At 34.2% G+C, this 27,336-nt stretch overlaps 4 protein-coding genes across 11 annotated transcripts in view; 3 read left to right on the plus strand and 1 right to left on the minus strand.

Annotated features, from left to right (window-relative positions):
* LOC134231530 (vacuolar protein sorting-associated protein 41 homolog) overlaps positions 1-18,078 on the minus strand; it is a 160,880-nt gene extending 142,802 nt beyond the window's left edge. The window contains exons 1-7 of one of the 8 annotated variants that reach the window (XM_062713490.1): positions 18,021-18,078; positions 14,049-14,189; positions 13,612-13,748; positions 12,708-12,807; positions 11,971-12,015; positions 11,593-11,672; positions 11,229-11,408 (exon numbers count right to left, since the gene is read on the minus strand). In XM_062713490.1, the coding sequence (XP_062569474.1) occupies positions 11,346-11,408; positions 11,593-11,672; positions 11,971-12,015; positions 12,708-12,807; positions 13,612-13,748; positions 14,049-14,189; positions 18,021-18,072 (618 nt within the window). In that variant the 5' untranslated portion in view covers positions 18,073-18,078 and the 3' untranslated portion in view covers positions 11,229-11,345. Of the gene's footprint in view, positions 1-11,228; positions 11,409-11,592; positions 11,673-11,970; positions 12,016-12,707; positions 12,808-13,611; positions 13,749-14,048; positions 14,190-17,178; positions 17,239-17,262; positions 17,300-17,431; positions 17,492-17,515; positions 17,576-17,599; positions 17,660-17,683; positions 17,744-18,020 lie in introns of those variants that run through there. The other 7 variants (XM_062713491.1, XM_062713487.1, XM_062713488.1 and 4 more) reach the window with 7 other exon arrangements.
* Positions 1,105-9,529, plus strand: LOC134231541 (uncharacterized). The gene is made up of 5 exons (XM_062713502.1): positions 1,105-1,303; positions 3,411-3,508; positions 3,933-5,153; positions 5,447-5,654; positions 8,817-9,529. The coding sequence occupies exons 1-5, from the start codon at positions 1,222-1,224 to the stop codon at positions 9,464-9,466; spliced, it is 2,259 nt and encodes a 752-aa protein (XP_062569486.1). The 5' UTR covers positions 1,105-1,221; the 3' UTR covers positions 9,467-9,529.
* A 5,910-nt stretch (positions 18,079-23,988) lies between the features above and the next one.
* Positions 23,989-26,416, plus strand: LOC134231536 (uncharacterized). The gene is made up of 5 exons (XM_062713499.1): positions 23,989-24,238; positions 24,821-24,948; positions 25,235-25,363; positions 25,573-25,929; positions 26,108-26,416. Exons 1-5 carry the CDS (start codon positions 23,989-23,991, stop codon positions 26,414-26,416), a joined length of 1,173 nt encoding a protein of 390 aa, XP_062569483.1.
* A 43-nt stretch (positions 26,417-26,459) lies between these two features.
* Positions 26,460-26,837, plus strand: LOC134231537 (uncharacterized). The gene has a single exon (XM_062713500.1). It carries the CDS (start codon positions 26,460-26,462, stop codon positions 26,835-26,837), a length of 378 nt encoding a protein of 125 aa, XP_062569484.1.
* Positions 26,838-27,336: the final 499 nt, after the last annotated feature.

Raw genomic sequence — 27,336 nt, forward strand, 5'->3', positions numbered from 1 at the left:
GGGAGAAATAGACTTTTTATTGTTTTTTATTTCTAGTTTCAGAAATCCATATAAGAAATAGATCACTCTAGGTTACATTTTCAGCTCACTTGAGCCGAAAGCTCAAGTGAGCTTTTCAGATCACATTTTGTCCGGTGTCCGTCTGTCTGTCCGTCTGACTGTCTGTACACATTTCACAAATGAAGAGCAACGCACTCATTCAAGGGGATATAATTGGGAATAAGTGAAAATTTGGTGGCATGTTTTAAAAATCTTCTCAAGAACCACTGTGCCAGAAAAGCTGAAATTTATGTGGAAGCATCCTGGGGTAGCGTAGATTTAAGTTTGTTCAAATAATGACCACAAGGGAAAGGGGGGCACATGGCCGACCAAGGTTTTTACATAGAAATATATAGGAAACTTCTTTAAATATCATCTCAAGAATAGCAAATACAAGATTGGTCATGGGACTTATTTTGGATTTAAACCAATTTCTCCTTTTTCCTAGTCACAGTGTTCAGGTGAGCGATGTGGCCCATGGGCCTCTTGTATTTCTTGCTTTACATTCTCTCGACAACATACTTTGTTTTATGGTTCAAAGATATATAATTGCATTGTTATTATTTTTGCTAAGTGTAGATGTGTACATAATAAATTTTTCATTATAAAAGTAACTTAGTCCAAACAGCTGTATCACGTCTCTCGTCGACAGACCTCAACCATCAGATCAATCTCGACGTTTTGCGTCGCTTTTGATCTCATGATCCGCTCCTGTCATCTCAGCGTAGTACGACTCTTTGGATCAAGTTACAGTTTTAATATTGTATATTAACAGTGACTAATGATGACTCAACTTTGAAGACATTCATAAGGATTAACTCAGAAGATCTGAAACTAGACCCGAGCACTTCAGCGGATAACTCAAATATTAATGACAAGAAAGACAGCCAGGAACTGAAAAATGCAGATAAAGGCACTGAAGTAATTTATAGCAGGGAGGAAGAAAATTTAAAGACAAGAGGTACACCTGTGGAAGATACAGAAGAAGATAATACAGTAGAAATAATGGCTAGTATTCTCTCCTCCAAAACAATGATTATGGGTGATTTTTTTCAAAAAATTTTGGCTGACAAAGAAACATTACCGACCGTAAGCATTGTAGATTTTGCTGGACAGTTTGCATATTATGCTTGTCATCAGATTTATATAACACCGAAGGCCTTCTTCATCCTTGTCTTAGACATGACTAAGAAGTTTTCAGATCCTGTCAGTAAAGACAAAGATAATCAAGAAGGATCTATTTTTTCCATGTGGACTTACAGAGGTAAAATTAATGTTCTCGTGATGTCAAACATTCATGGCGTTAGAGAAATAGAGGTCATCTATCGTTGTACAATCTTTGATTATAAGTATTTTACCTTTTGATAATGAACTATCAGCTGGTCTTATAGAAAATTTAAATATAGGAATTTATTGAACATGTTACATGTATGCAAATTAGCTTCATGTATATACTGTTTCTAAAAAATCACTTCTGTTTGCATGATAGTTGTCAACTAGTGTTCTACCAAAACTGTGACGTAAAATTTAAATCGTCTATTTGCATCATCCGAAGTGGACATAACTTAATTACTAAAAGTCATATATAAATAATCATTCTATGAGTTATTTATTTTTTTATAGAATACACAGCAACTAAAAGTTGAATTTTTTCATTGATTATTTGATCAGATGATGAAACTTTTTAAAAACAAGATGTATGTATGAAATATTTTTGCCTCCGATTGGCAGCTTACGGCGACAGTTGAATTCTCTTAAATGTATGTCAAAGGCCAAAGATCAAGGTCAAAAGGTCACAATTGTGGATACCCAAAGGAGGGTTTTGTTACAAGGAATACATCGGTGATATAGATAAGGGCAAGGTAAAAGTTAACAGACTGACAGGGACAAACAGAGATACAAAAATCAGACAGACAAAACAAAAACTTTATAATGTCGGGATCTTTTGATCCGAGGCATAAAGTTTCAGACTTATAGCATTTAAGTTCAATTTCGGGAAGGGGGGGGGGGTAGATAAATAGATAAAAAGGAGACTTATATTACAGCTTTGAAAACGCTTTTTACTCTTAGATAAGATTAATAGTCTCATATGCAACACACGGGGATGACGAACAGTATTCAAGATCAAAATCAATAAATTATTACAAAATAGGAGCAGAGCAAACACAGACCTCCAAAAAATCAGATGTGGCACCAAGTGTCATAGAGGATTGAGCATCCCCTGCCGACCGGTCACACCCGCCAGTGCCCCTTGTCATGATCGGAAAATAACGGAAAAATCCGTTGTCACTTTGATATATAGATAATGGGCTAACAATTAGTATGAAAAACGTAGACCCATCAGTTTTTGACTCAGTGATAAATTGTATTTGCTGAAAAGTATAGAAATTATTAATCTGTTACAAATTTTAAATTCATCTTATTGACCGAACACTAATGCTAAGCCATTAATATACAAGTATCAACAATTTTGCTAAGAGTCAAAGTTTTGCAAATTCTTTAATCGATATAATGACCTTATTTGCAGATACGAATTATCGTTAGGGGGATGTTGAATGTTTTTTTTATACAAAGGGATATACTGTTATTTTAACACTGAGTTGTTCAAGGATTTCACTGCTTACAAATTTCAATTCATGACCCGTGTGGGCAGGGTGAGGCCATAATGGCCAATATATTTTTTGCTTAGAAATATATTGGAAATAATTTTTAAATCTTCTTCTCGAGAACAGCAAAGCCGTGATTCCAATTTTTAACCCGGGGATACATTGGGACTTAATGGTGGATCAAAGTTTCACATGAAAAGTAAAGAAAAACATCATTATCTTAAGAACATAGAAGCTATGTTTATTCATATTGACATGAAAGCATCCTCATTTTAACTGCAGTGAAGATTCGTATTTGTTCAAATCATGCCTCTTGGGGTATTTAGGGAGGGGCTCCGATTGGGTATCAAATTTATACAAAGTAATGTGTAGGGAAAACAATTTTAAAACCTTCTTAGCATAAAGAATTTAAATGTCAAGGCATGTTTGCACGATCTAACCCTTTAGTATACATGTTAAGTAAATTTCCAAAAAACAGATTTTAATGTCAAGAAAAGGGTTACAAATAGTTATAGAAGATAAAAAATGTGAAAGATTCTCTTAAAACAATATTTCTCTCATAATTTCGAGTTTTATTAAATCAATAATGTTTTAACTTTCCTATATTTCATAACTAACATAATTTTGTAATAATAAATTTGAAAAATGATGAAGTAAAACTTTTTCTAGACTTTTGTAATAATATTACAAACCAGTAGATATCATATGTAATATGAACCCATTGTCTGTTTGTCCTATTAATATATATTTAAGTTTTTCTTTTAGATTATTTGAAATTTTGGATTACCTCAATCAAGACATTTGGCGGCAAAAAGGCACCAGTGTTTGTTATTGTCACTCATGCAGAGAACAAATCTACAAATGTAAGTATCAAGCTTATAATTATACTTGAATTTCAATGAAAATTAATAGGACAAAATGGCGGTAAAAGATTTTGTTTTGAACGTAGATTAGAAAAAATAAAATCTAATCATTCTCAGAAAGTCGTGACTACTACACAGAGGCTAGACTTTAGGTTAAAAAATTCGTTCATTCGTTATTGAATAGAGAGAAGTGTAATTCTTTCCTGAAAAATTGTTCAAAGCATCGTGGACTTGTGACCGTGGGACCTTTATCATGTTTGTTTACAGCAATGATTTCTATAGAAAAATATATGTCCTCTTTTTAAATTATTTTTTATACTTAAAAACATGAAATTCTCTATTCATTAAAATGTAATCATTACGTAGAGCATAACACATATCCGATCCGTAAATAAATGTTTCTTTACTTTTTTATTGTATCTAGGAAATAGAGAAATTCTTCACGGAACTTTGGGATACAGTTCCAGCTGAAGAAACAGACTGGTTAAGTGACTCTCTGAATGATAGAGAATATGCAGTAGGTCTGCTTGAACTAAATGACAATTCGAAACAAATGCTGAATTCTATAAAAGAGTCCATCGTAGAACTTTTTAAAAACGAAATCAATACCAAAATGGAATTGCCTTCTTCCTGGGCTCTAATGGAACAATTATTGTATGATGGAGATTGGAAGGTTTTGTCACTGGCTGATATTTGGAGGCTCAACTCATCTCTTCCCCATGAATACAAAATTAAAAGTAATGGAGAAATGTCTGATTTTCTTAAGTGTTTCAATGATAATGGTCTTATTTTGTATTGTGAAGAGAAGAATTTGAGAGAACATGCAATACTGGACATCCAATGGTTTGCCAATGCCTTTAGTAAGATTATTGCTGATGAAAACCATATCACTAAAGATTGTAGAAGGAGTTTAAGAAGGGAGTGGAAATCCTTCAACAAAACAGGGGAACTTAAAGAAAAAGTGGTAGATGCTCTGTGGAAAGATGAACCCTCATACCTGAAACACAAAAGTGAAATTATGTCTTATATGGAGAAACTTCAAATGCTGGTACCTTTGGAATCCTTTGGGGCTTTATCGGAAGGTGGTATGACATGGTATGTCCCTTGTATGAACAAAAAACAGTTTAAAGCTGATTTCTGTGAAGAAAAATGGGACCGCTCATCCATTTTGTGCTTTCGATTCACTTCTTTTGCCATATTTGAGTTCTACAGATTGGTGGCTTATTGCATAGGTGTTCTAAGTTGGAAAGTTTCAACAGACGGAGATAATGAGGGAAATCTATGCCTTTATCAAACAGCAGCCGTGTTTGATTGCAAAGAACACACAGTAGCTATCGGAATATGTAATGATGAAATTCAATTGCAAGTTTTGCGAATTAAACCATTGACTGTAGAAAAAGAAGTATCAAGTAAAATCGGACACTCAATCGAAAATGCTGTAGAAATATTGACAAAAACCTTCACTGACACAAAAAAGTTCCAAAAAGGGATTAAATGCCAGAAAAATATTTTTTATGAGAATGATACATCGTTCACCCTTGTAAGTGAACTCTCCAAAATCAAGACTGAAAAAACTCAGTGCGCATGTCGACTTCAAGAAAAACATATCATAACTTTGCAAAAGACTCTGGGTTTCTGGGAGAAGGTAAATATTAAATTATATTGGTATGAATTGAATAACCAATTAAAAAAATTTTCGACCTGTGTGGTAATTTTGGATTGTTTAATAAAGTACTTTATTAACCTGCAAGGAATTTAAGAAAGACTGGGATAAAAGCAATGTTTTAATTTTTTCTGTATTTTATTATATAGCATTTTGTTAATTTTCTCTTGTCGACAGTCTGTTTGAGGACTGCCTGTCTAATTATCATTTGTAATTATTTTATCTCGTCAAAAAGCATTTGGTGTCTTATGTTAAAAAAACTCACCGCTTTTAAGAAAAGAGAAGGATCACCAAGAAAAAGTTGTACCTATCCCTTCTCCAAAAGAGCCTCTCAGAAGGACGCACTGACAAGTCATTTAAAGGCCGAAGTCATCAGAAGTGTAGGACTTATTTATGTTGATGGACATCCGGCAGGAACAGGATTTAGGGTAGGAGAAAAGTACATCATGACCTGTCTACATATCATCGAAAGGATTGTTCAAGGTACGTCGTTTTGAGCAGAAAAATTTTCTTTGATATAATCAAATAAAAAGAATACTCTATTAAAGACAACTATAAGAATGTTTAAACTGCATTTAGTTTTTTTACCTCTCAATTTAGGTAAGATGTTTCAAGGATTCTGATTTAAAAAATGATAGTCGATTGGGTGTTTGTTTGAAGAGGGGATGTCCTACCCAAACGAAAAATTGCATACCAGTTCGATTATTTTCGAAACTTGTCATTTTGCTAAATGCATTACAATGTTAAATGAGTCGTAGCAAAAAAATCAACAAGTTCTAATTATGGGCAAAGATTTGTTTTCCCTTTTTCCTTCCCAAAATTCTCTTTTAATTAAAATAACCATCATTAAACTACTGGGGTAGTTATTTTCAAATTGGAAATGGATTATTCTTAGATCACTTATTTTAAAAGGTCCTAAATATAGGGAACTCCGATCCTTCAACTGGCGTCGGAATTTCATAAATATTATGGATTCTGTTGAAAATTACGCCAGACGATGGGCTAAATATGAAAAAGAAGACATTGACACCTTATCAGAATGGATTAAATGTATCAGGTCCATGTTAAAGTCACGTATTAAAAGATTGAGGGGCAAAATGAAAACCATCTATACTTCTGTGTTCAATAAACCAGAAGTGAAAAAAGAATTAGATAGATTACACGATCAGTACGTACTGGTTCCTGCCGACATAGCAGGTAACAACATTGTCTTCGTTTGTAAGGCTCATTATATAAATTGCATTCTAGAAGAACTTGGATTTAACTCTACAAGTGGTAATCCTACTTATACATATACTTCTCTTTCTACGGAATTCTTCAAAATCACCTGTCAGTTTTGAATACTTTTAATATTCCACAGAGCCAAAATGAATTTGAACTACCTTATATATATTGGATTCCGAAACTTCATAAGAATCCTTACAAACAAAGATACATTGCAGGTTCCAGTAAATGTTCAACCAAGCCTCTTTCGTTACTTCTCACTAAAATATTGACAGTAGTGAAGGAAAAACCTTAAGAGTACTGTACAACTATATATTCAAGAAGTGGTGTAAATCAGATGTGGATATTAAAAAATTCTAAAGAACTTTTGGACAATTTGAAATCACAAGACTTTACAAAAATCAACAGCTTAAAAACTTACGACTTTTCAACTTTATACACAACAATTCCCCACGACAAATTGAAATCCAGGCTTTTTGATATCATTGACAGCTGCTTCTTCAACAAAAATGGAACTTGTAAGTTTACTTACCTCGTCATTGGTCATTTGAAAAATTATTTTGTTAAAACAGATTCTGATTGCACACATAAGTACTCTGAAATTGACATCAAGAAGATGCTTGAGTTTCTGATTGACAATATCTATGTGGTTTTTGGAGACAAGGTATTCCAACAATCTATTGGAATTCCCATAGGTACAAATTGTGCTCCGCTATTAGCAGACTTATTTTTATATTCATATGAAGCAGAATTTATGGAGAATCTTTTACGTGAAAGAAGAAAACACTTGCTGTGGCCTTCAACTCGACATTTAGATATATCGACGACGTATTGTCAATTAATAATGATAATTTCCATTCCTACGTCGACACGATATATCCTGCTGAGCTTGAGATAAAAGATACCACAGAGTCCGACACTTCTGCTTCATACTTTGATATTTTACTTGAAAAAGACACTAATAGTAATCTAACAGCCAAGCTATATGATAAACATGATGACTTTAACTATTCTATCGTCAACTTCCCTTACTTATGCAGCAATATACCTTCATCACCTGCATACGGAGTATTTATATCTCAGTTGATTCGATACGCAAGAGCATGCTCTACGTATGAACAATTTCTTAAACGAGGTAAATTATTGACAAGCAAGTTGATGAAACAAGAATATCAACAGTCTCGTTTAAAGTCATCATTTCGTAAATTCTATGGTCGATACAATGACCTTGTCAGCAAATACAATTTATCATTGAATGAAATGCTGACTGACGTTTTTCATACCAATTGTTAGTCCATTATTTATACACTGAATTGACCACGGATTTTTTCCGTTATTTCCTGATTATAACAACGAGCACACGGCGGGTGTGACCGGTCGGCAGGGGATGCTCACTCCTCCATGGCACCTGATCCCATCTCTGATGTTTCGGAGGTCCGTGTTTGCTCTGCTCTTATTTTGTATATTTGTTTAATGGACGTTGAGATTGAATACTGTTCGTTATTTCCATATCCCTTTTTTTAATTAAAATTCTACATAAGAAACATAAAATTATATATGAATATGGGGCTTAATTATTCCCTGTTTATCTATTTATGAAAATGTGTACATTTCAGGAATAGGGTAATTTAAATTAACAAATGTAATCTACTGTATTTAAAGACAAAACTAACTCCCACAGGCATTTACTTTTTTGTGACATACACATGTATTTGAAATTGATAACAAAAATCATTTCACAAAAAACATCCTATGTGGAAAAAAAATCAGTATACTAATAACGAAGCAAATATTTTTTCTAAGGGAATTCAAAAGTGATAAAATTGTTGCTCCTGACCACAATCTGCATTATTTCAGTTTGTAAAATACAAAAATACTTTTGAAATAGGATAATGATAAGAGAACTAGGATCCATAGGCAAAAGTGATTCATATTATAAAATTCACATGAGATGGGAATGAAACACAGGGCACGTGAAATTTATGTGAAACTTGCAAATTTGACAAAATTTTCATATGAATTTTACATAAAGAGTATATTGCATAAATATCGTGCAAAGAAATTAAAAGGTCACATGAAAGTTCTAAAAAAAAGAATTATGTAAATATCGAACATACCAATTCACATGATTTTCGCATGAAACTTATTTTACATTATTTTTGAAAACTTCAGATAAAGAGAAATTCACATTAAAATCATGTAAGCCACTTTTTCCTGTAAACATTTCATATTTATCTGATCTGCATTACTCGTTTTATTGATCTTCACATACATTGATTAGTAGGACTAATTTTATCTTGGAAAAAAATATGAAATGTAGTTTGCTTAGAGACTAAAATACATGTAAGAACAATATTGACGGAATAGACATAGATGATATGTAATCCAAAAAACAAATGCATGATTCTATTTGTTTAACAGGTCCCCTAGACTTTATCCGATGTGAGAGGGTTTACATACAGTTCGAGAGGATGGTTCACCTCCAGAACACAGACCAGAGCAAAATATTCCTAATTGAGCCGACCCTTGTGTACAAACATCAAGAATTTGATGTTGCTGTATTGGAATTAAAAAAACAGGGAATCCAGTTTCCTCAGCCTTTAACTTTGTTCAGTGCAAATTGCCTCCCTTCTGAAGAGGTTCACCTTATTGGCCATCCAGGCGGTGTTCAAATGAAGGAAGACAGTGAAGTATATCTTAGCGTTATTGAGCCAAACAATGATGTTGACAAATATATCAAGGAGCTTAGTGAATGGAGCATGGAAAAGTTCATGAACAATGTAGATTATTACTCAAGGTTGCGTGAATTGCCAAGAAAAATTTTATTTCACACAACGTTTGACCAAGGATCATCAGGGTCCCCTGGCATTTTGATCAGGAATCACAAACCCTGTGTTGCTCTTATTGTGGCTGGTGGGGTTCCCTCTTTTTATTATGAAGATGGGGTATATGTGGAACCGGAGAAGCGGGTTGAGTTTGGATATGCCTTGAGAGATGTATTTGATGAAATGCAGACAAATGAAATAAACAAAAAATTATCATCAGAAATTTTCAAAGAATGGATCTCTTAGAATGTACACATAGGTGTGTTTAAAGTTAAAATGAAATAATCATCAAATGTGCAATTATGTGTAACAATATTTCCTTATTGAAAATAGTTGATTTTCTCTTTTTCCGAAAAGAATCTAAAGCATCCAACATTTTACAAAACTTGGACTCTATTTTACTTCAATCGCGGGAAAGTTTCAATGAATAATACCTTAAGATTGTTTAATATGGACTATGTATATTTCAATTAACGTTTGTGACATAAAAATAACAATCATACTTTTACTTGAAATTTGTACTTGTAATGTGTATTTTAATGTATTCCCAATTTTGCCAAGATTGTTGAAAGACCCTAGTTGTGGACGAATAATTTAAAGTTTGCTAATGACTTAAATCCTTGCATATTCTTTTGATTTGTACATTTACCATTATATTGTAATCATTTTTACCATTATTTCAATGCCTATTCATTTTTTTTAAATATTCATGTAGTTAGAATATCCTCATTTTTAACATTTGGTGCAGTGCTTTAAGATGTTTTATTTGATTTCCTCAATACGATATCAAAACTCATTTCTTTTATATAACTTTAATCAATTTATGATATAATTCAGTAATTTCGTATTACTTTCAGTTTCATTAAAAGTGTCCGCATGCCGTAAAGATCACCGTACTCTCTGTTTTGCTATTCAAAGCCCGATTATCGAAAAGAAATTCACGTCAACTTCACAAAAGTTCAATAATATTTTAAAGCATAATTTTTGGAAATAAAAAATGATATGAGAAAATACTATATAAGGCTCTTAGACGTACGTAAATTTTTATCTTTCAAATATTATCATAACCAAAATGCTTAATAATTTTTATTACAGAATAATACATAAAACTACTCTTTTAAAAAAGCAGTTACCAGGAAAGTGGTACATGTAATTAAAGGAATACTCTTAGTAGCTTACGGTCACAAACTCACCGTGTTATACCTTACAAAATTCTATTGTAATAAAATTATGAAACTTATTATGCTTTCTATCATCAATGTTTGCATTCCATGATTATGTGTGGAAATAATCTTCTTTTGTAAGAATAAATTTCATTTCTTGTACACATGCATGAAATAAAGTGTAAATTCTATTTTATGATATTCATTTTATGGTAAGTTACTAGTTAGTCATCTCTGCACGATATGAATATTTGCAATAAACAGAGAGGAAAAATCTGTAAGAAACGTAATAAATATTTTCTTCAGGAATGGAATTTAAATGTTCTTTAGAATAAGAACATTAACATATCACGAAATTATTTTAAAAAGTTCCTCTAAAAATGCAGCAGAAAGCATCTAGAATGAAACATAAACAACAAGACAGGAACATGATTTTACTAAAAAATATCCTATAGAAAAGAAAAAAACATAAACACAGAATGAAATATGTCCATTCTAAAACAAGGGAATATAAATATTCTAGTAAATTGGCTTAAAAATCAAAATGCATTTCCAATGAAGTATTTTTAATAACGTAAATATAACAGATGAACACTAATAAGTGATTTATTCATGCCAACATATTTATAACAAAATGCGACATCATTTTCAGTACACAGTGCACTGAAGTACTTTCAATCACGGCTAAGAAACTTTGAAAAATTGGCTTACAATGTTACATAGTCTTTAGAGAAAGGCCTTTTTTTCAACAATTGATGTTAAAAATGAGTACTGCAGCTTTATGCAATAAACAAATGGCAATTCCCATTTGATAAATTTTATACTTATATTTTGCAAATATTTCAAAAAATACAAGCACAATAACTATGATTATGTTTAACAGAATGCTTAATAACGTTTTAATCATTCCATTGATTATCAATCTTTAGCCAGCATTTGATTGGAGCACTACTTGATTGACATTACTTGACCACGCCCTTAGATCCAGGTCCCCTCCTTTGTGTACTACAGATTGTACAACGCTCCTACAGTGAAAGAAAATTCAATGACTATAAGAGTAAGGCAAACAAATAGGACAAGAAAAAATACGTCTAACATAACACTCACTATGAAAATGTATATCAATTAATATACTTTTGTACCCAAGTGTATAAAAGGGTGAGACAAAACTTGGTCCTACTTCTGTTTTGAAATGAAGGAAAAAATTACCATTGAGTTTGTGGGTAAACAATCTTCGTGGAATGCATGTTTACAGTGGAATAAAACAACATTGCTGGCATATCGCAAATTTACGAAACAGTATACTGATATTTACTTATTATTGGATATAGACTTGACCATTTTCCAAAATGGATTCAATGCAAAAAATTATTAAAACAGATCATACTTAGGAATAATTTTGAAAATAAAATTTAAATGAAATTCATTTGATAAAATTAATTTTATATCCCATATTTGACAACTGACTTGATTTTAAAGATGTAAAATATAACACATGATTAATAATATAAATTAATTTATGACGATATCAATTTTATAACTTAAACTTAACATGATTCTAAAGATTAGCCAAAAATTATAACCCACCTGTTACTATGATCCGCTGTTGACAAATAGGACAAGACTGACTACCTGGTAAAAACAAATATCATTTATATACATACCTGAAATAATAAAATTTTTATGCCTACAACAAAATATGAACTCCCTTGCATTTGAATCACTGCCTGACCATTGCATATTAATTATTTCCAATACAATACTTCAAAATCCAAATATTAACCCCTCTTAAGAACCCAAGCCACTCATTAACCAAATCCCATATTGTCATACATATAATAATGTCCACAGCTATCCCTCTTCTGTGTATTTAACCTGGCTGTCCAGTAAGTTAAAGCTGTCAAACATACTGTCGATAGATGCTCCTCTTCTCTGGGTTTTAACCAGTCTATCTAGTAAGTTAAAGCTGTCAGTCAATCATTAACCCCACCCCTGTTTATGGTCTAGAAAGTTAAAGCTGTCAGTCACTTGTTTACCCCATCCCATCGTATTGTCCAGTAAAAGTTACAGCTGTCAGTCACTCATTAACCCCGCCTCCATCATATTGTCATACATAATGTCGACAGCTACCCCTCTTCTCTGGGTTCTGACCAGTCTGTCTAGCAAGTTACAGCTGTCAGTCAGTCATTAACCCCGCCCCCATCATAATGTCATACATACTGTCCACAGCTACACCTCTTCTCTGTGTTTTGACCAGTCTGTCTAGTAAGTTAAAGCTGTCAATCACTCAATAACCCCACCCCCCATCATATTGTCATACATACTGTCCACAGCTACACCTCTTCTCTGGGTTTTGACCAGTCTGTCTAGTAAGTTAAAGCTGTCAGCTACCAGAATTCTTCTACAACCCTCTCTTAATGATATCTGTCAACAAGAAAACAAGGTAATTAAAATAATTATTTCTAATACTGTTTAACCTACCTGTTAAACATTTTTACACTTTTAGCATTGGTGGTATTAGATTTTTAATCTAGTTGTTTAGGATGAAATATTATGTCTTTGTTATGTAGCAAGAACTTGCTGAATTTTGTAATAAAGAACTCAATACTACTTTTAAAGGGTCAGGAAAAATGACCAAAAGAAGGAGAGATATCATCTAATATATGTGAATGGGTGGAAGTACGTTTACAAACAAGAAGAAGAGGGGACAGACTGAAAAACAAGACAAGTGGACACCAACTACATTTCAAAACTCCGAATAGAGGATTCAAAAGCTCTGATATACCAGTGTGTAAACAAGATTAACACTCACCACTGGTGTAAGAAAAAGATTTTATGTTCTTAAAATGTTACTTTCAAATTGAAAGAATAATTAGTTGAAAATATCCATCAAAGAAAGGTTTCAATAATAAGTGAATGCATAGACCTTAGGCTCAAAGGCATTAAAATGACACAACCAAAAAGGAAGACGTAAAAACTAAAAGACTTCACCTAGCTCTCTTTACAATGACAAAGCTACAGTAATAGTTCAAGTGAATGCAAAAAAGGTGAAATGGAATATACATTGTATGGAAATAAGAATGCATAATACCTATATATCATTTTTTTTAAAATCCTATTATCAAAGTGGTGTTTTAAATATACCCTATAGGCTAGTAGAATATCTGTTCTCTCCAATGATTGAAAATCACACCAGATTGTTTCTGAACCCTTCCAACATCTTCCTACCTGAAGATTATAGTCCTGGAGGATTTTAACCAATGAGTCCCTTAATCCTGGGATTTCCATTCCGTTCTGAATTTGAGGGATCAGTCTGATGGGATCCACATGAGTCCCAATGTTGTGAAGTAATCCTTTGATAAAAGCTGTCAACAAAAAGATTTCAGAGTTTGATTGTTTTGAGTCCTTTAACATCTTTAGTAAATGTATAGGCAACAGAAAAAACTTGATATTTTGGGTTGGAATTATTAGGGTGGCATTTTTATTTGATGAATTCTGTCCATAGTTCAAATATTGAGATGCAGACATTTTCTTTAACTCTTTGCGGGTATTTATATGTAAATGATATACAGTTGGGTCTTGAACAGCATGCAGTAACTGAAAAGGACTACAGGTTCCTGAATTTTGGATTAAAGCTGTGGCTATAATAAGGGGCGTAGTCTTACATGGTTTGTCTATGCTGAATTTAATGAGATCCGCCCACAGCTCCTCGTTATTCTTGTCCTTACAGAACTCAATAGCCTGGGTAACGTCCTTCAACTTTGTTGTAATCAAGGTCAAGGCCTTCTTCAGATCTCCCATACGACCTAATTAAAGAAGAAAAGGAATATAATCTCAAAAGGGTTAATTTCAGATGATTTTTATACCCCCCGCTTGAAAAGAGGGAGGGTATATAGTAATCGTTATTTCCGTCCGTCCGTCCGTCCGTCTGTTAAGCTTTGGGGTACCCATCTCTTATCCGCAACTCCTCTTAAACCACTGAGTGAAATTTCAAAAAAACTTTCACAGAATCTATATACTGTAAACCAATTATTATACGCGTCATTTTGTATTCGCGACTGACCGCCAGGGAACTTATCCGCGACGATTTATTTCCGCGAACGAGTGGTCACATTTTTTTTTATTTCCACGAGTATTTTGAATCAAATAAAAATTTTATATCCGCCCATAAACTACGTAAAATGGTAGCGTGAGGTCTGCTTACGCATTATTCAAGACATTGTTTGCATTGCGTCCATTTAAAATCTTATATCCGCCCCTAAAGTAGATGAAATGTTTACCATGAGTATACTTCATTCGCATTTTCACAACGCTCAAACGAAAATTATCGGGGGAAAATCTTGGAGATTAAAATTGATTTAAAACTGTCAATTGTAAAAGTGCCTCATACTAATTGGGTAATCGACGCTTTCTAAGATCTACACAGCCAAGGGGCAATTATTATAAATGATTGGGACAGAGCAGGACTTGGCCATAATTAGATATAATGATTAACCAGGCTATCTCTGTCTCGTCTGTAACAATAAATGAACAATAATAACACAAGCTGAAATAATTATTGACATTTTAATCATTTTTAGACAAATGGTTTTAGATTTGTCATTCGTTTTTATTTTTTCTGAATGTTTGTAATTAAATTTCAGCTGCTTCTTGTACACTAACTGTAAAGTTCTTCCGTGATTACTCGTTGAACCGTCGGGATCGGTATTGTAAAAAGGGCAAATAACTCTAAATAAATCACAAGTAACAGCTTTTTAAAAAGCTTGCCTGACTAAATCAATCAATATCTGCATGAGGAGTGAAAAACCTTTTGAGCAATTACTTTTGTTTTTGAGAAACTTGCATAAAAGAAATCTTGATTTAACTGTTAGAAGAATCATCTCTACACTGCATATACTAAAGAGTTTGTATTCTGTGGGGGTTTTCTGCAAATGAAGTGATCTGCCCTTGGACTTAATTGATTTCGAGCTACTTATATTGTAACACTTATAATAAAATATGTTACGAAATTATGCATTGTCAACATTCTAAAAATTGATATAATTAAAGACACATTTTGTTGGAGTGTATTTTCTCCACTGAAGTATACAGAAGTTATGTGTGTTAATCATTATTTTTTTCATAAAAGGGGGGGGGGGGTAGTCCCACTATCATATAATGAGAATGAAATAAGTAAATTCGCTACTTAGACCTGTGTAGAAATATAAAGATTTTGCACTTGTTTCTTATTTATTGTGTGCATCAGAACAGAGACATATAATTGTTCATGCATCTGGAGACCATGACTTTGTTGAAATGAGTTTATTATTATCGGACTAGTCCATTTATGGAATAAACCAACCGCGGGATCGGGAAACAAATTCGAAAAATCATTTCTTTTTTAGTGTTGCATGTCTGTATACTGTTATATTATACGATATGCTGTTTAAAAGAATGAGATAAAACATTCATTTGTAGACAGAATTTCTGAAACATCAGAAGGAGGTTAAAAGAATAAATTCTAATTCCATGGAAGTTAAAACATCCATTCATACAATTGAACAATCCAAGGAAAAGGCGCGAAGAAAGCAGTGACATTTGGCGCGAAAAGAGCGATTACCCCTTTAGTAGAATATAAATGGACTGATCCAGTAGTATAGAAATGCAGAAAAAAGGATATACGGACATGTTGAAAAGGTGAATCACATCGAATAATCGTTCCATGCAAAAAGATTAAAGGAAGTAAAGGCTACAGTATGTTGCATCAGTAATGTCATTATTTTTTCTGAAAGTCGTTTCTTTTAAAATGCAGGTTAAGAATTTCAATGTAAATCAGCTTGCACAAAATCTAGCTCTCTAGGTATGATCTATTAGTTTCGGATCTAGCAAATATCAATCCTTATACAGCCTGACGCCATGACGTCAGGCAATGATATGGGAATATAATGCACAACTGGTTCGCGACGATAAATATCCGCGAGCAGAGGTTACTCGCGGAACTCGCGGATATTTATCGCACGCGTATAATACTTGGTTTACAGTAACATAATGCCATTGTGCACCTCCTATTTCATTTTTTGATCCGACAAATAGTTTGGAATTCCCGGCCACCGCAAAACATGGACTTATGCAATTATAATCATATGGGAGGCGGGGGGTATTATTTAGTGAGCTCATTGCTCACAGTACCTCTAGTTGTATTTGTTGTTATTGCATTTACAATTTAATTGTAGAAAGTGTGAATAGTTATTGAAATATATGCAGGACATAAAGTTTGATGGACAAATTAGATAGTAGAAGATTGGAAGGACAGACGGAAATGGACAACACAAATACATATAGCTACTGACATGCATAAAACGTTCTTTCAGAGACCAAACCGGACCAAAATTGACTATGTAGGGTTAAGCGATGGCTAGACAGATAGACAAGATTATTGATAACTAGGTCACCCCCACCCCTCCAGCTTTGTGAAGGATAAAGTAAATTCAAGAATAAAGCTACAGACACAAACCTGGTCAGCCACCTGAATATTGTGTTTGAGAGGGGTATGATAAGACTTACCCAGTAGATAAACCTGTTCAGGAATTAGCTCTCGGACTTTGCACTCATCCATGGCTCTATGTAGTGAATTATCAAAAGACCTACCCAGTAAATAGACTTGTTCAGGAATAAGCCCTCGGATCTGCCACTCGTCCATGGCTCTTTGTAGTGAATTATCATTAGACTTACCCAGTAAATAGACTTGTTCAGGAATAAGCCCTCGGACCTGCCACTCGTCCATGGCTCTATGTAGTGAATTATCATTAGACTTACCCAGTAAATAGACCTGCTCAGGAATTAGCTCTCGGACTTGGCACTCGTCCATGGCTCTATGTAGTGAATTATCATTAGACTTACCCAGTAAATAGACCTGCTCAGGAATAAGCCCTCAGACTTGGCACTCGTCCATGGCTCTCTGTAGTGAATTATCATTAGACTTACCCAGTAAATTATACCTGCTCAGGAATGAGCCCTCGGACTTGAAACTCGTCCATGGCTCTCTGTAGTGAATTATCATTAGACTTACCCAGTAAATAGACCTGCTCAGGAATGAGCCCTCGGAGTTGACACTCGTCCATGGCTCTCTGTAGTGAAGTATCATAAGACTTACCCAGTAAATAGACCTGTTCAGGAATGAGCCCTTGGACTTGGCACTTGTCCATGGCTCTCTGTAGTGAATTATCATAAGACTTACCCAGTAAATAGACCTGTTCAGGAATGAGCCCTCGGACTTGACACTCGTCCATGGCTCTCTGTAGTGAATTATCATAAGACTTACCCAGTAAATAGACCTGCTCAGGAATTAGCCCTCGGACTTGACACTCGTCCATGGCTCTCTGTAGTGAAGTATCATAAGACTTACCCAGTAAATTATACCTGCTCAGGAATTAGCCCTCGGACTTGACACTCGTCCATGGCTCTCTGTAGTGAAGTATCATAAGACTTACCCAGTAAATAGACCTGTTCAGGAATGAGCCCTCGGACTTGACACTCGTCCATGGCTCTCTGTAGTGAAGTATCATAAGACTTACCCAGTAAATAGACCTGTTCAGGAATGAGCCCTTGGACTTGGCACTCGTCCATGGCTCTCTGTAGTGAAGTATCATAAGACTTACCCAGTAAATAGACCTGTTCAGGAATGAGCCCTCGGACCTGGCACTCGTCCATGGCTCTCTGCAGTGCACTCTTAAAAAAGTTTTACTTAGTAGTCATTTTTTACTTGAAATAACAAAGATAAGTAATAGATAATTACTAAGCATTTACTTAAAATTTTAAATCAATTACTGAAATATATGTCAATTACTAAATTCAAATGTTTTACTTGATTTTTGTATTTTAACGAATTGTTTTACTTACATACTAAAAAGTTTTACTTAGTAATTTATATTTACTTAAATTTGTGTATATAAGTAATAACATTACTTGGTCTTTACTTACATTTTACCACTATTTACTATATAACATATTTTTTTGCCCCCGTAAACGAAGTTTCGGGGGTATATAGTTTTTGTAGTGTCCGTCTGTCTGTCTCTCTGTTTGTCTGTTTGTCCGCACAAACTTTAACCTTGCCCATAACTTTTGATTTACCGGAGCTATGACTTGTATATTTCATGTCTATTCCTTTTGACAAGACCTTTCTTTGAGTATCACCAAATTTGACCTTTTGACCTTGACCTTGGAGTTTGACCCACTTTTACAAATTCCAAACTTTATCTTTAGCAGTAAATACCAGGACATTAATACGTCACATATATATTCTTTGTTGAAAGACCTTTCATTGGATACCAACAACCATGACCATTTGACCTTGACTTTGGAGATTTCGATCTATATGAAAAAACTTTAACCTTGGCCATTACTTTTGAACGATAAGGGATAGGGCTTTCACACTTACATATATGTAATTCCTGTGAGAAGACCATTCATTGGATACCAAGAACTTTGACCCTTTGACATTAACCTTGGAGTTTGACCCACTTTTAAAAAGCAAACCTTGACTTTAACTTTAAAAAGGTTAGGGTTAGTGCATTCAAACTTTACATATTTCATTCTTGTGACAAGACCTATCTTTGGGTACCACCAAATCTGACCCTTTGTGAATTGTCCTTGACCTTGGAGTTTGATCTACATTTCAAAATTGGAAACTTTGACCATAACTTCTGAAGGGTTGGGGCTAGTGCTTTCATATTTCAGATATGTATTTTTTGTGGCAGGACCTTTCATTAGATACCAATAACATTGACCATTTGACCTTGACCTTTGAGATATCAAGAAATACCAATATATTGAATTTGCATATAAGAAAAGTTTAACCTTTGCTATCTTGCCATAATGGGGGGGGGGGGGGTATCAGTGTTTCACAAACACATCTTGTTTAAATTGTATTTAATTGATTTACTTAAAACAATAATTTATTTACTGAATCAAGGAGAATTCAGAGCAGTTGTAATACAAATAATTACTTAATATATAATTTTGGCTTCCATCTTAATTGTCTGTGGGGAGGAGTTGTTATCTTTCTTCTAAATATTCCTTCATATGAAAAAAAAAATCATACTAATTAAAATGTTGTATTAGGTATTTGAAACTTTAAACCATTTTTAAAATGGTCCTTAAAAAGATACAACGTATTTAATTTATAAGGCTTTTAATACTGGAATTAAATGTTTTATTGTTAAATATAATAAAACAATTACAAAGAAATTAGCAAAACAAATAGAAAGTAATTGTTACCATACCATGTAGATCTCATCTAATTGATTACTCAGAAAGCTCAATTAGGAAACTGTGATCAAGAAAACTGTGATTAGTCTTACATTTTATACTTTCATAGTTACATGTATCTCCTTAATTCATCAGAGGGTTGATACCTTGCAGTTTTTCTAGTAAATAATGTCGATTTTAGTAAATATGATAAGTATTTCATTTACTTAGTATTCTCTTAAGTAATAATATTCTAGATTTTAATTAATTTCAGAATTACATTTACTTTGTAATAATTCATAAAATCTAGTATATAGAAAGCATATTATCTCTAAATTAAGTAATAAAAATTTACTAAAAATGAGTAGTTCATTTACTAAGTAATATAATTCCTATTACGTATTGATACTTAGTAAATCATTTTATAAGTAAATGAATTCATCCTTATTACTAATTATGCTTACAATTACTAACCATGATAGTCATTTACTTGCTATTCTGACTAAAAGGATTACTAATAATTACTAGTTTTTCTTAATCTAATATCTTATTTTAAAAACAACAAGTAAAACTTTTTTTAGAGTGTGGGTAGTGGATGCTGCTCTTTAGGAAAGGAAGTAACTTCCTTGGAGCGAATTCTGCATACAGCTTGACAAGTTGTCCGCGGTACGCCTGACAAACCTGTTGTTCTTTCTGACATACTCGATCCAGATACTGAGGAGATCGTACTACTAAAAAAAGTCTTTACAACAATAATATTTAAATTTCAAAATGTCAGACAGTCTTAATTAAGAGATACATGTAATTGAAGCAAACGGTTAACGTTATATCTCTTTGTTACATGCTCAAAAATATTTGTTTAAATGTTGTATAAAAAGGTGAAAATAAAAATTAATCTAAGTGTTTGACATTTCTTTAAGAAATTTTGTAATTATCTGCATACTGCCAACAAGAACTTCTTGTGGTACTCCAGCAGCTTGACAACTTGTTCAATTTTGAATTCAGAATATATAACTTGAAACAAACAATAAAAAATATATAGCTTTTATTAACCAATACTGAATATTTAGCTCTATGGACATACGCAAGGTAGTTAGAACTTTTTTGTCTTTTTCCACAGAGTTGAAGAGTTCCAATTCTTGTAGCTTAATGTACTGTTTGCTGTTTTTTAATGTCTATATGCGGCGTTGTACACTTCCTCTGAAATAATTTTGGATAAAAGAAACATCTAGATATATGTTTAGTATTTTTATATGTTTTGCTTTTAATTACTAAAGAATTCTCATCAATTGATATCTTTCAAAAACACCTGGTAATGCATACTGATTTTCTGTCTTTGAACATCTGATGACACTATAATCTTAAATAAAGAATATCTTTGAACATTATTAGAACGTAAGGTACGTTGCCTATATTCTTAACAACCCGCAGTGAAGCATAGGAATCCTAAGGTACAGAGGGCCTCTACACTACAGTTATACATTCGAGATGTTTTGTAAATCAGATGTGAATACTTCCAAGGAGTTTTAAGAAAATTTGAATTTTTTTAGCCAAAATCAACAAAATAAAAATTTATCAACTTTATATTCAACAATTCCCCATGATAGATTAAAATCCAGGCTTTTTTACATCATTGTGACAGCTGCTTTTTCAATGAAAATAAAACTAAAATCCAAGTACACTATTAATGGCCATTTGCATTTTTTGTTCAAAAAACTTATTCTTTAAACAATACTCTGAAATTGGTTTTAAAAAGATACAAGCGTTTCTGCTTTACAATATAGTATGTGATTTTTGGAGACTACTTCTTCAATCTATTAGAATTTCTATGAGTACTAATGGAGCCCTGCATGTTATAAGCAAGCCTTTTTTGAATTCATATGAACCAGAAATATGTCAAAATCTTATATATTCGTATTCAGAAGAAAATCCTTGTTACTAGATCAATACTTTTTACCGGAATACAAGTTATGAGGGAAATTTTTATTTTACTTTATTTTATTTAAAATAATAATTATGATTACATATGCGTAGACGTTTTGAGGAAATCTTTCAAAATTAAAGTGGTTTGTTATTCAACCGAAAAATATCAAGATCACTCCAAGCGAAATCACCATAGAAAAAGGTAATAATTGTTCGATATAGCATTTTGGACTTGAATACATAAGAAGTTGAAATCTGCATGGCGACACTAGTCCTATCTTATAAAAGAAAAAGAAAGTTCAATGTACATTTTGCAAGTTATAACCCGTGTTTTCCTTTTGCTATGTGTAAGGTATCATACTGTTTGGAAAATAATCATACTTGTATATTTTTTTCCTGTTCAGATCTATCTGCGGCCTTTGTTACCATTGTTACAGTGTTTGAAATGTTGATTGTGGTGTCACGATGCCACTGCACGTACGCCGTCCCTCCAGTGAATACTCGGTCGATCATTGAGTTTTTTCGGGATATATAAGAAATATGTCAGCGAAAATGTGTCTTTTAAACTTCTTCATAGTATGAATATGGTTAAAAATTCGAAAAAGCAAGATTCTTTTGTCACATCACATCTGGAGACAAAAAACTGCCTACTTTTTAGACAACTTGAACAACAACAAAAAATTAATTAGCAAAAAATGCCCTTATTCAATGTTTGAAAATTTACGTCGAAATGCAAGATTGGTGAAGCTGAGCTCAATATTGCACAGGGCATAGTTAAACAAGACATGATCATGAGAAAACATGTCATGTTTACATTTCTCGAGTACGGGAAAACCCTACTGTGACGTAAGACATAACTACAAAATATGTCCGTCAACAACCATGTAAAAATATTTTTTGTGTTCTGTAATTCCTGTAAAATCTCACCATGTACTGATCATGACCCGTTTTTATGATATTCTACTACCTGTGTTTTACCTTGTATATAATCTTACTTTACTAAGATCCACTATGACGTCAGCAACTCGTTGGACGCGCAGTGGACGCGCAGAAGAGAAGATCAACCTATTCCGTAATTTTAAAATATTTGCAAGAAAGTTTGAACGTTTTTAGATATTTTTATACAAAATGGTGAACTCAAACAAACAGTCATTTTTGTTTACAAATACTGTGGTTGTGAAAATTTCAATGATTTGACAAAAACCGCGCAAGTCTAGAAAACTATCTCACCTGTATGAAATGCAACAAAGACAGTCAAGATTCAGCTTTCCACTGAAATCCTGTCTATCCTGGCCGCTCATTTTATACTAGATGTAGCTTTGTAGATTAACATCTCCATATTTGTGACTCCTTCGAAATTTGCAATAATTACTTCAAATCTTAATTTGAATTTATATACCATTACTTCTGATTTTGAGTACGTTTTAAACTTTTAATGCACTTTTAAAATAATTTCCAATCTTTTGCATTATCTTTAAATATAATTTATTGTAGCTAATTTATCCAAATATCTGACCTCTGGTCACTTCAATACTATAGGTTTCTTCTTCACCCTAACCAAATACATCTTTTTGTAATGTTATTCGGCATTCCCCCACCGACCATAGACTGGACTAGTTCGAATTTGCCCGAAGCCTGGAAAAAAATTGAACAACATGTGAAGCTGATTTTCGCAGGTCCATTGAAAGAAAAGGACGAAGAAGAACAAGTTTCATTACCTATATTGGGGATTGGCGAGAAAGGTCGTGATATTTATAACACTTTCCCAGCATTTTCGAACGATGACATGAAGAAACTACAACCACACTATGATAGATTTCTCAGGTACGTTCAACCCAAGTTAAACCCAATCTTTGCAAGGGCTAAGACGATACAACTTTTTCTATATCGAGCCACGATACGATATGTTTAATTGCTTATTAAATCTGTTTTTGCATTGAAAATAAACAGATTATTTCTTTGCAAATAAGAATAATTTACTCAAAATAGTTGTTTATATGTTGTAAAACAAAAATATTAAACTCAACTGGTGTTAATTATCATTTATTTCATATTTCTATTTATCTTATTTACTTTATATATTAAACATTAAATCAGATTTTTTTGGGCGTTATTTCGATATTTCTCCATATGTATCGATATGCGTATCGTCCTCACATATATCACGATATATCGATATCTCGATATATCGACCCAGCCCTAATCTTCGCCAGATACAAGTTTAACAATGAAGTACAAGGAACAAACACGTTTGATCAGTTTGTAACAAAACTGGATCTATTAGCAAGAGACTGCAATTTTAAAGATGCGGAGGAAATTATTAGAGACAGGGTTTTGTTTGGGATACAATCGGGAAAAATCCGGGAAAAACTTATTAATGTTGGCGAGGCACTCACCCTGGATAGGGCTGTACAGATAGCTTAGGCATACGAGTACTCTCAGGAATAGCTCAAACTCATGGGACAGCAATCGGTACACGTACAAGCATTGTCCAAGTCTACACCCCATGCACTCTCACCAGCAGAGAGGAGCAGTAGGAGACCACCCGTCCAGACGAAGATGCGATCCACTCCGTCAAAGACTCCGACAAAGTTTCCGTCTTCCCCGAAGACGAAGCCATGCGGGAAAGTGCAATGGAACTCAAGATACTTGTCCGGCACAAGGTCAGAGGTGCAACAACTGCCACAAGTGGAACAACTCCGCCAGTGTGTGTCGTTCGCGATCCCGTAAATGACATTAGTCATGTGAACTCAAGTGACTGCCTGCAGAAACCCAGTAAAATAAACAATACACAGAGATCTGTTGACATTAATCATGATACATGTAATGTGTTTAGCAATGTTGTTCATGAGTCAGATTCAGATTTTAATGTTGATAATGTTGATAGCAATGTTTTTAACATGATCAAGCATTTATTAACATTAAGCTAGGTCCAAACCACAACGAGGTTAGGTTCAAAGTAGATACACTATCTGAAGTCAATATTCTGTCCGAATCATTGTACATTGATTTAGCCCCCTATCACACATCAGGCAATTCTAAGATTAAGCTTTTTGCTTATAATGGCCACTCTGCACACCCCATAGGCTATTCTGTTATTCAAAGCAACCTTAAGGGTAAGTACCATAGCATAAAGTATCAGGTCGTTCAGACAAATTCGCATCCAATTCTAGGTTTACGAGCATGCTTAGATTTAGGCATAGTTCACCTCACTTACTCTATTGATAAGGTTATGCCCTTCAGTAAGAGTCAAGTACTTAGTAAGTACTCAGATGTATTTCACGCATAGGTCTGTTTGGAGGAGAATGTACTTTTCAGGTTGATCCAGATGTTCGACAGGTTGTCAACCCCCTGCGCAAGGTGCCTGTAGCCCTACGCGACAAGCTAAAAATAGAGTCAGCGCATATCATCACCAAGGTAACAGAACCATCAGAATAGGTGAACACATTAGTCGTTACTACAAAGCCATAATCAGGGACGCTTAGAGTATGTTTGGATCCCATAGAACTCAACAAAGCCATTATGAGACCACACTACCCTATGAGGACCTTGGATGATGTCCTTCCTCAAGTCTCAGGTGCCAAGTACTTTTCCAAGCTCTGGTTACTGGACTTTTAGACTTTCACGTGAATCATCACTACTCACTACATTCAATACTCCATTCGGTAGATATCGCTAACTGCGTTTACCATTTGGCTTGAAGAACTCACAAGACATCTTCCAGCAGAAGATAGACGAATGCTTTGAAGGAATGTCCGGAGTTGCTGCCATTGTTGATGACATATTGGTTTACGGCAGGACCCCACAAGAGCACAATGACAACCTCATCAAGGTGTAAGACAAATGCAGGAATGTGGGTATCAAGTTAAACAAGGTGAAGTTAAAAGTGGGAATTTAGGAAGTTAAATATTTTGGCCACATCCTCTCAGCAGATGGATTGAAGCCAGAAACCTCTTAGGTGGCTGCTATTAGGGATATGGAGCCCCTACCAATACGTCAGACATTCAGACTATTATGGGTATGATCATTTTTCTCTCAAAGGTTGCACCAAATATTGCTAACATCACCAGCCAGTTACGTCAGCTGCTGCTGAAAGACACGGAATTTATATGGGATACAACACAGGCCCAGGTATTCCAGAAGGTCAAGGACCTTATAACCAGAACACCTGGACCTTTGCTTACATACTTTGACCCGGGAAAACCAGTAGTGTTGGAGACTGACGCATCTCAGTTTGGGCTCGTAGCAACATTTTTGCAGGATGGCAAACCAGTTGCATTTGCTTCAAAGTCACTAACCCCAGCGGAAATCAAGCACGCCCAGATAGAGAAAGAAATGTTGTCTATCCTATTTGGCTGCAAGAAATTTCTCAAGTACCTATATGGTAGGGAAGTCCAGGTACATACAGACCACTAGTTGCCATTCAGTGGCATTCACACAAAGCCACTCGCACAGGCTCCAGTGAGGCTAAAAAGGATGCTTTTGCAACTGCAGTTGACGCACGCACATCCCAAGCAAGGACATACCTACAGCGGATACCCTTTCACGCAAGTTTTTGCCAGATACTAACCTACAGCTACCTGCAGGCATGGACTTACATGTGCACACAGTTATGTCCAGTACAAGGATGAGCGATAGAAGATTAGAGGAAAACAAATCAGCAACCCCAGCTGACCCACAGATGAAAATGCTTCAGAACATTATACATGATGGTTGGCCTGAAAAACGCAAGAAATGTCCATCTGAAGCACTAGAATATTGGAACCACGGGGATGAGATGACAGAGATAGATGGCATTATATTTAAGGGTCACAAGATAATCATACCAAGAGACTTAAGACGTCAGGTGATGGAAGCTGTACACATAGGTCACATGGGTTTTTGAAAAATGCTTAAGAAGAGCTAGGGACATTATATTTTGGCCCAGAATGTCAACAGACATCACAAACAAGGTTCTGGAATGTGGAGTTAGCTTAGAGAGAAGAAACTCGAACCCCAATGAGCCACTAATCAGTCATGATATTCCAGACTACCCATGGGAGACCATAGCTACGGATTTGTTCACATGGAACAACCAGGAGTACCTGTTAGTAGTTGATTACTACAGTAGATACTTTGAAGTAGAGAAACTACACAAGACAACCAACTGCAGTCAGTATATTATAGAAAAGATGAAGAAGATATTTAGTAGGCATGGTATTCCACGGAAAGTCGACAATTGTCGACAATGGTCCACAATTCGCAAGCCAGGATTTTTCCACATTTGCTCGGGAATACAACTTTCACCATGTTACTTCCAGTCCTAGATATCCACAGTCCAATGGACTAGCGCAGAAGACAATACAGATTGCCAAAACGCAGCACAGTTAAGGTTACAAAAAGGAGGCGGAGCCTAATTTGTACGGGAAAACTTGACTATGACATCATACACAATATACGTCATACAACATAACTTTAAAATACCACAAAATGAGTTTATCTGCTAGTTTTACTAGTAAGAAATTATCAAACTACATAAAAACCTACTACAGCGTGTTGTTTCGTCGTTAGTTAAATCCCACATAACATGTTATAAACAAGTCACTGATCGCAATACACTTGTCAATATGACGTCATTTCTTACAACGTGACGTAGTTTGTATGCAGTGAAAGACAGATCAGGTAATATTTTCTCAACAAAATATGTATTCTCTAATTGAATAAAATATTATTTACAGATATTATATGGGTCAATAACTTGAATTTAATGTCTTCTTTACTATTTTATTAATTATTTTCTGTACATTACGTATTTAATTGACACTG

This window comes from Saccostrea cucullata, unplaced genomic scaffold (assembly GCF_032062105.1).
Source record: "Saccostrea cucullata isolate Sc308-1 unplaced genomic scaffold, CSIRO_AGI_Scuc_v1 ctg524, whole genome shotgun sequence".
Lineage (NCBI taxonomy): Eukaryota > Metazoa > Mollusca > Bivalvia > Ostreida > Ostreidae > Saccostrea > Saccostrea cuccullata.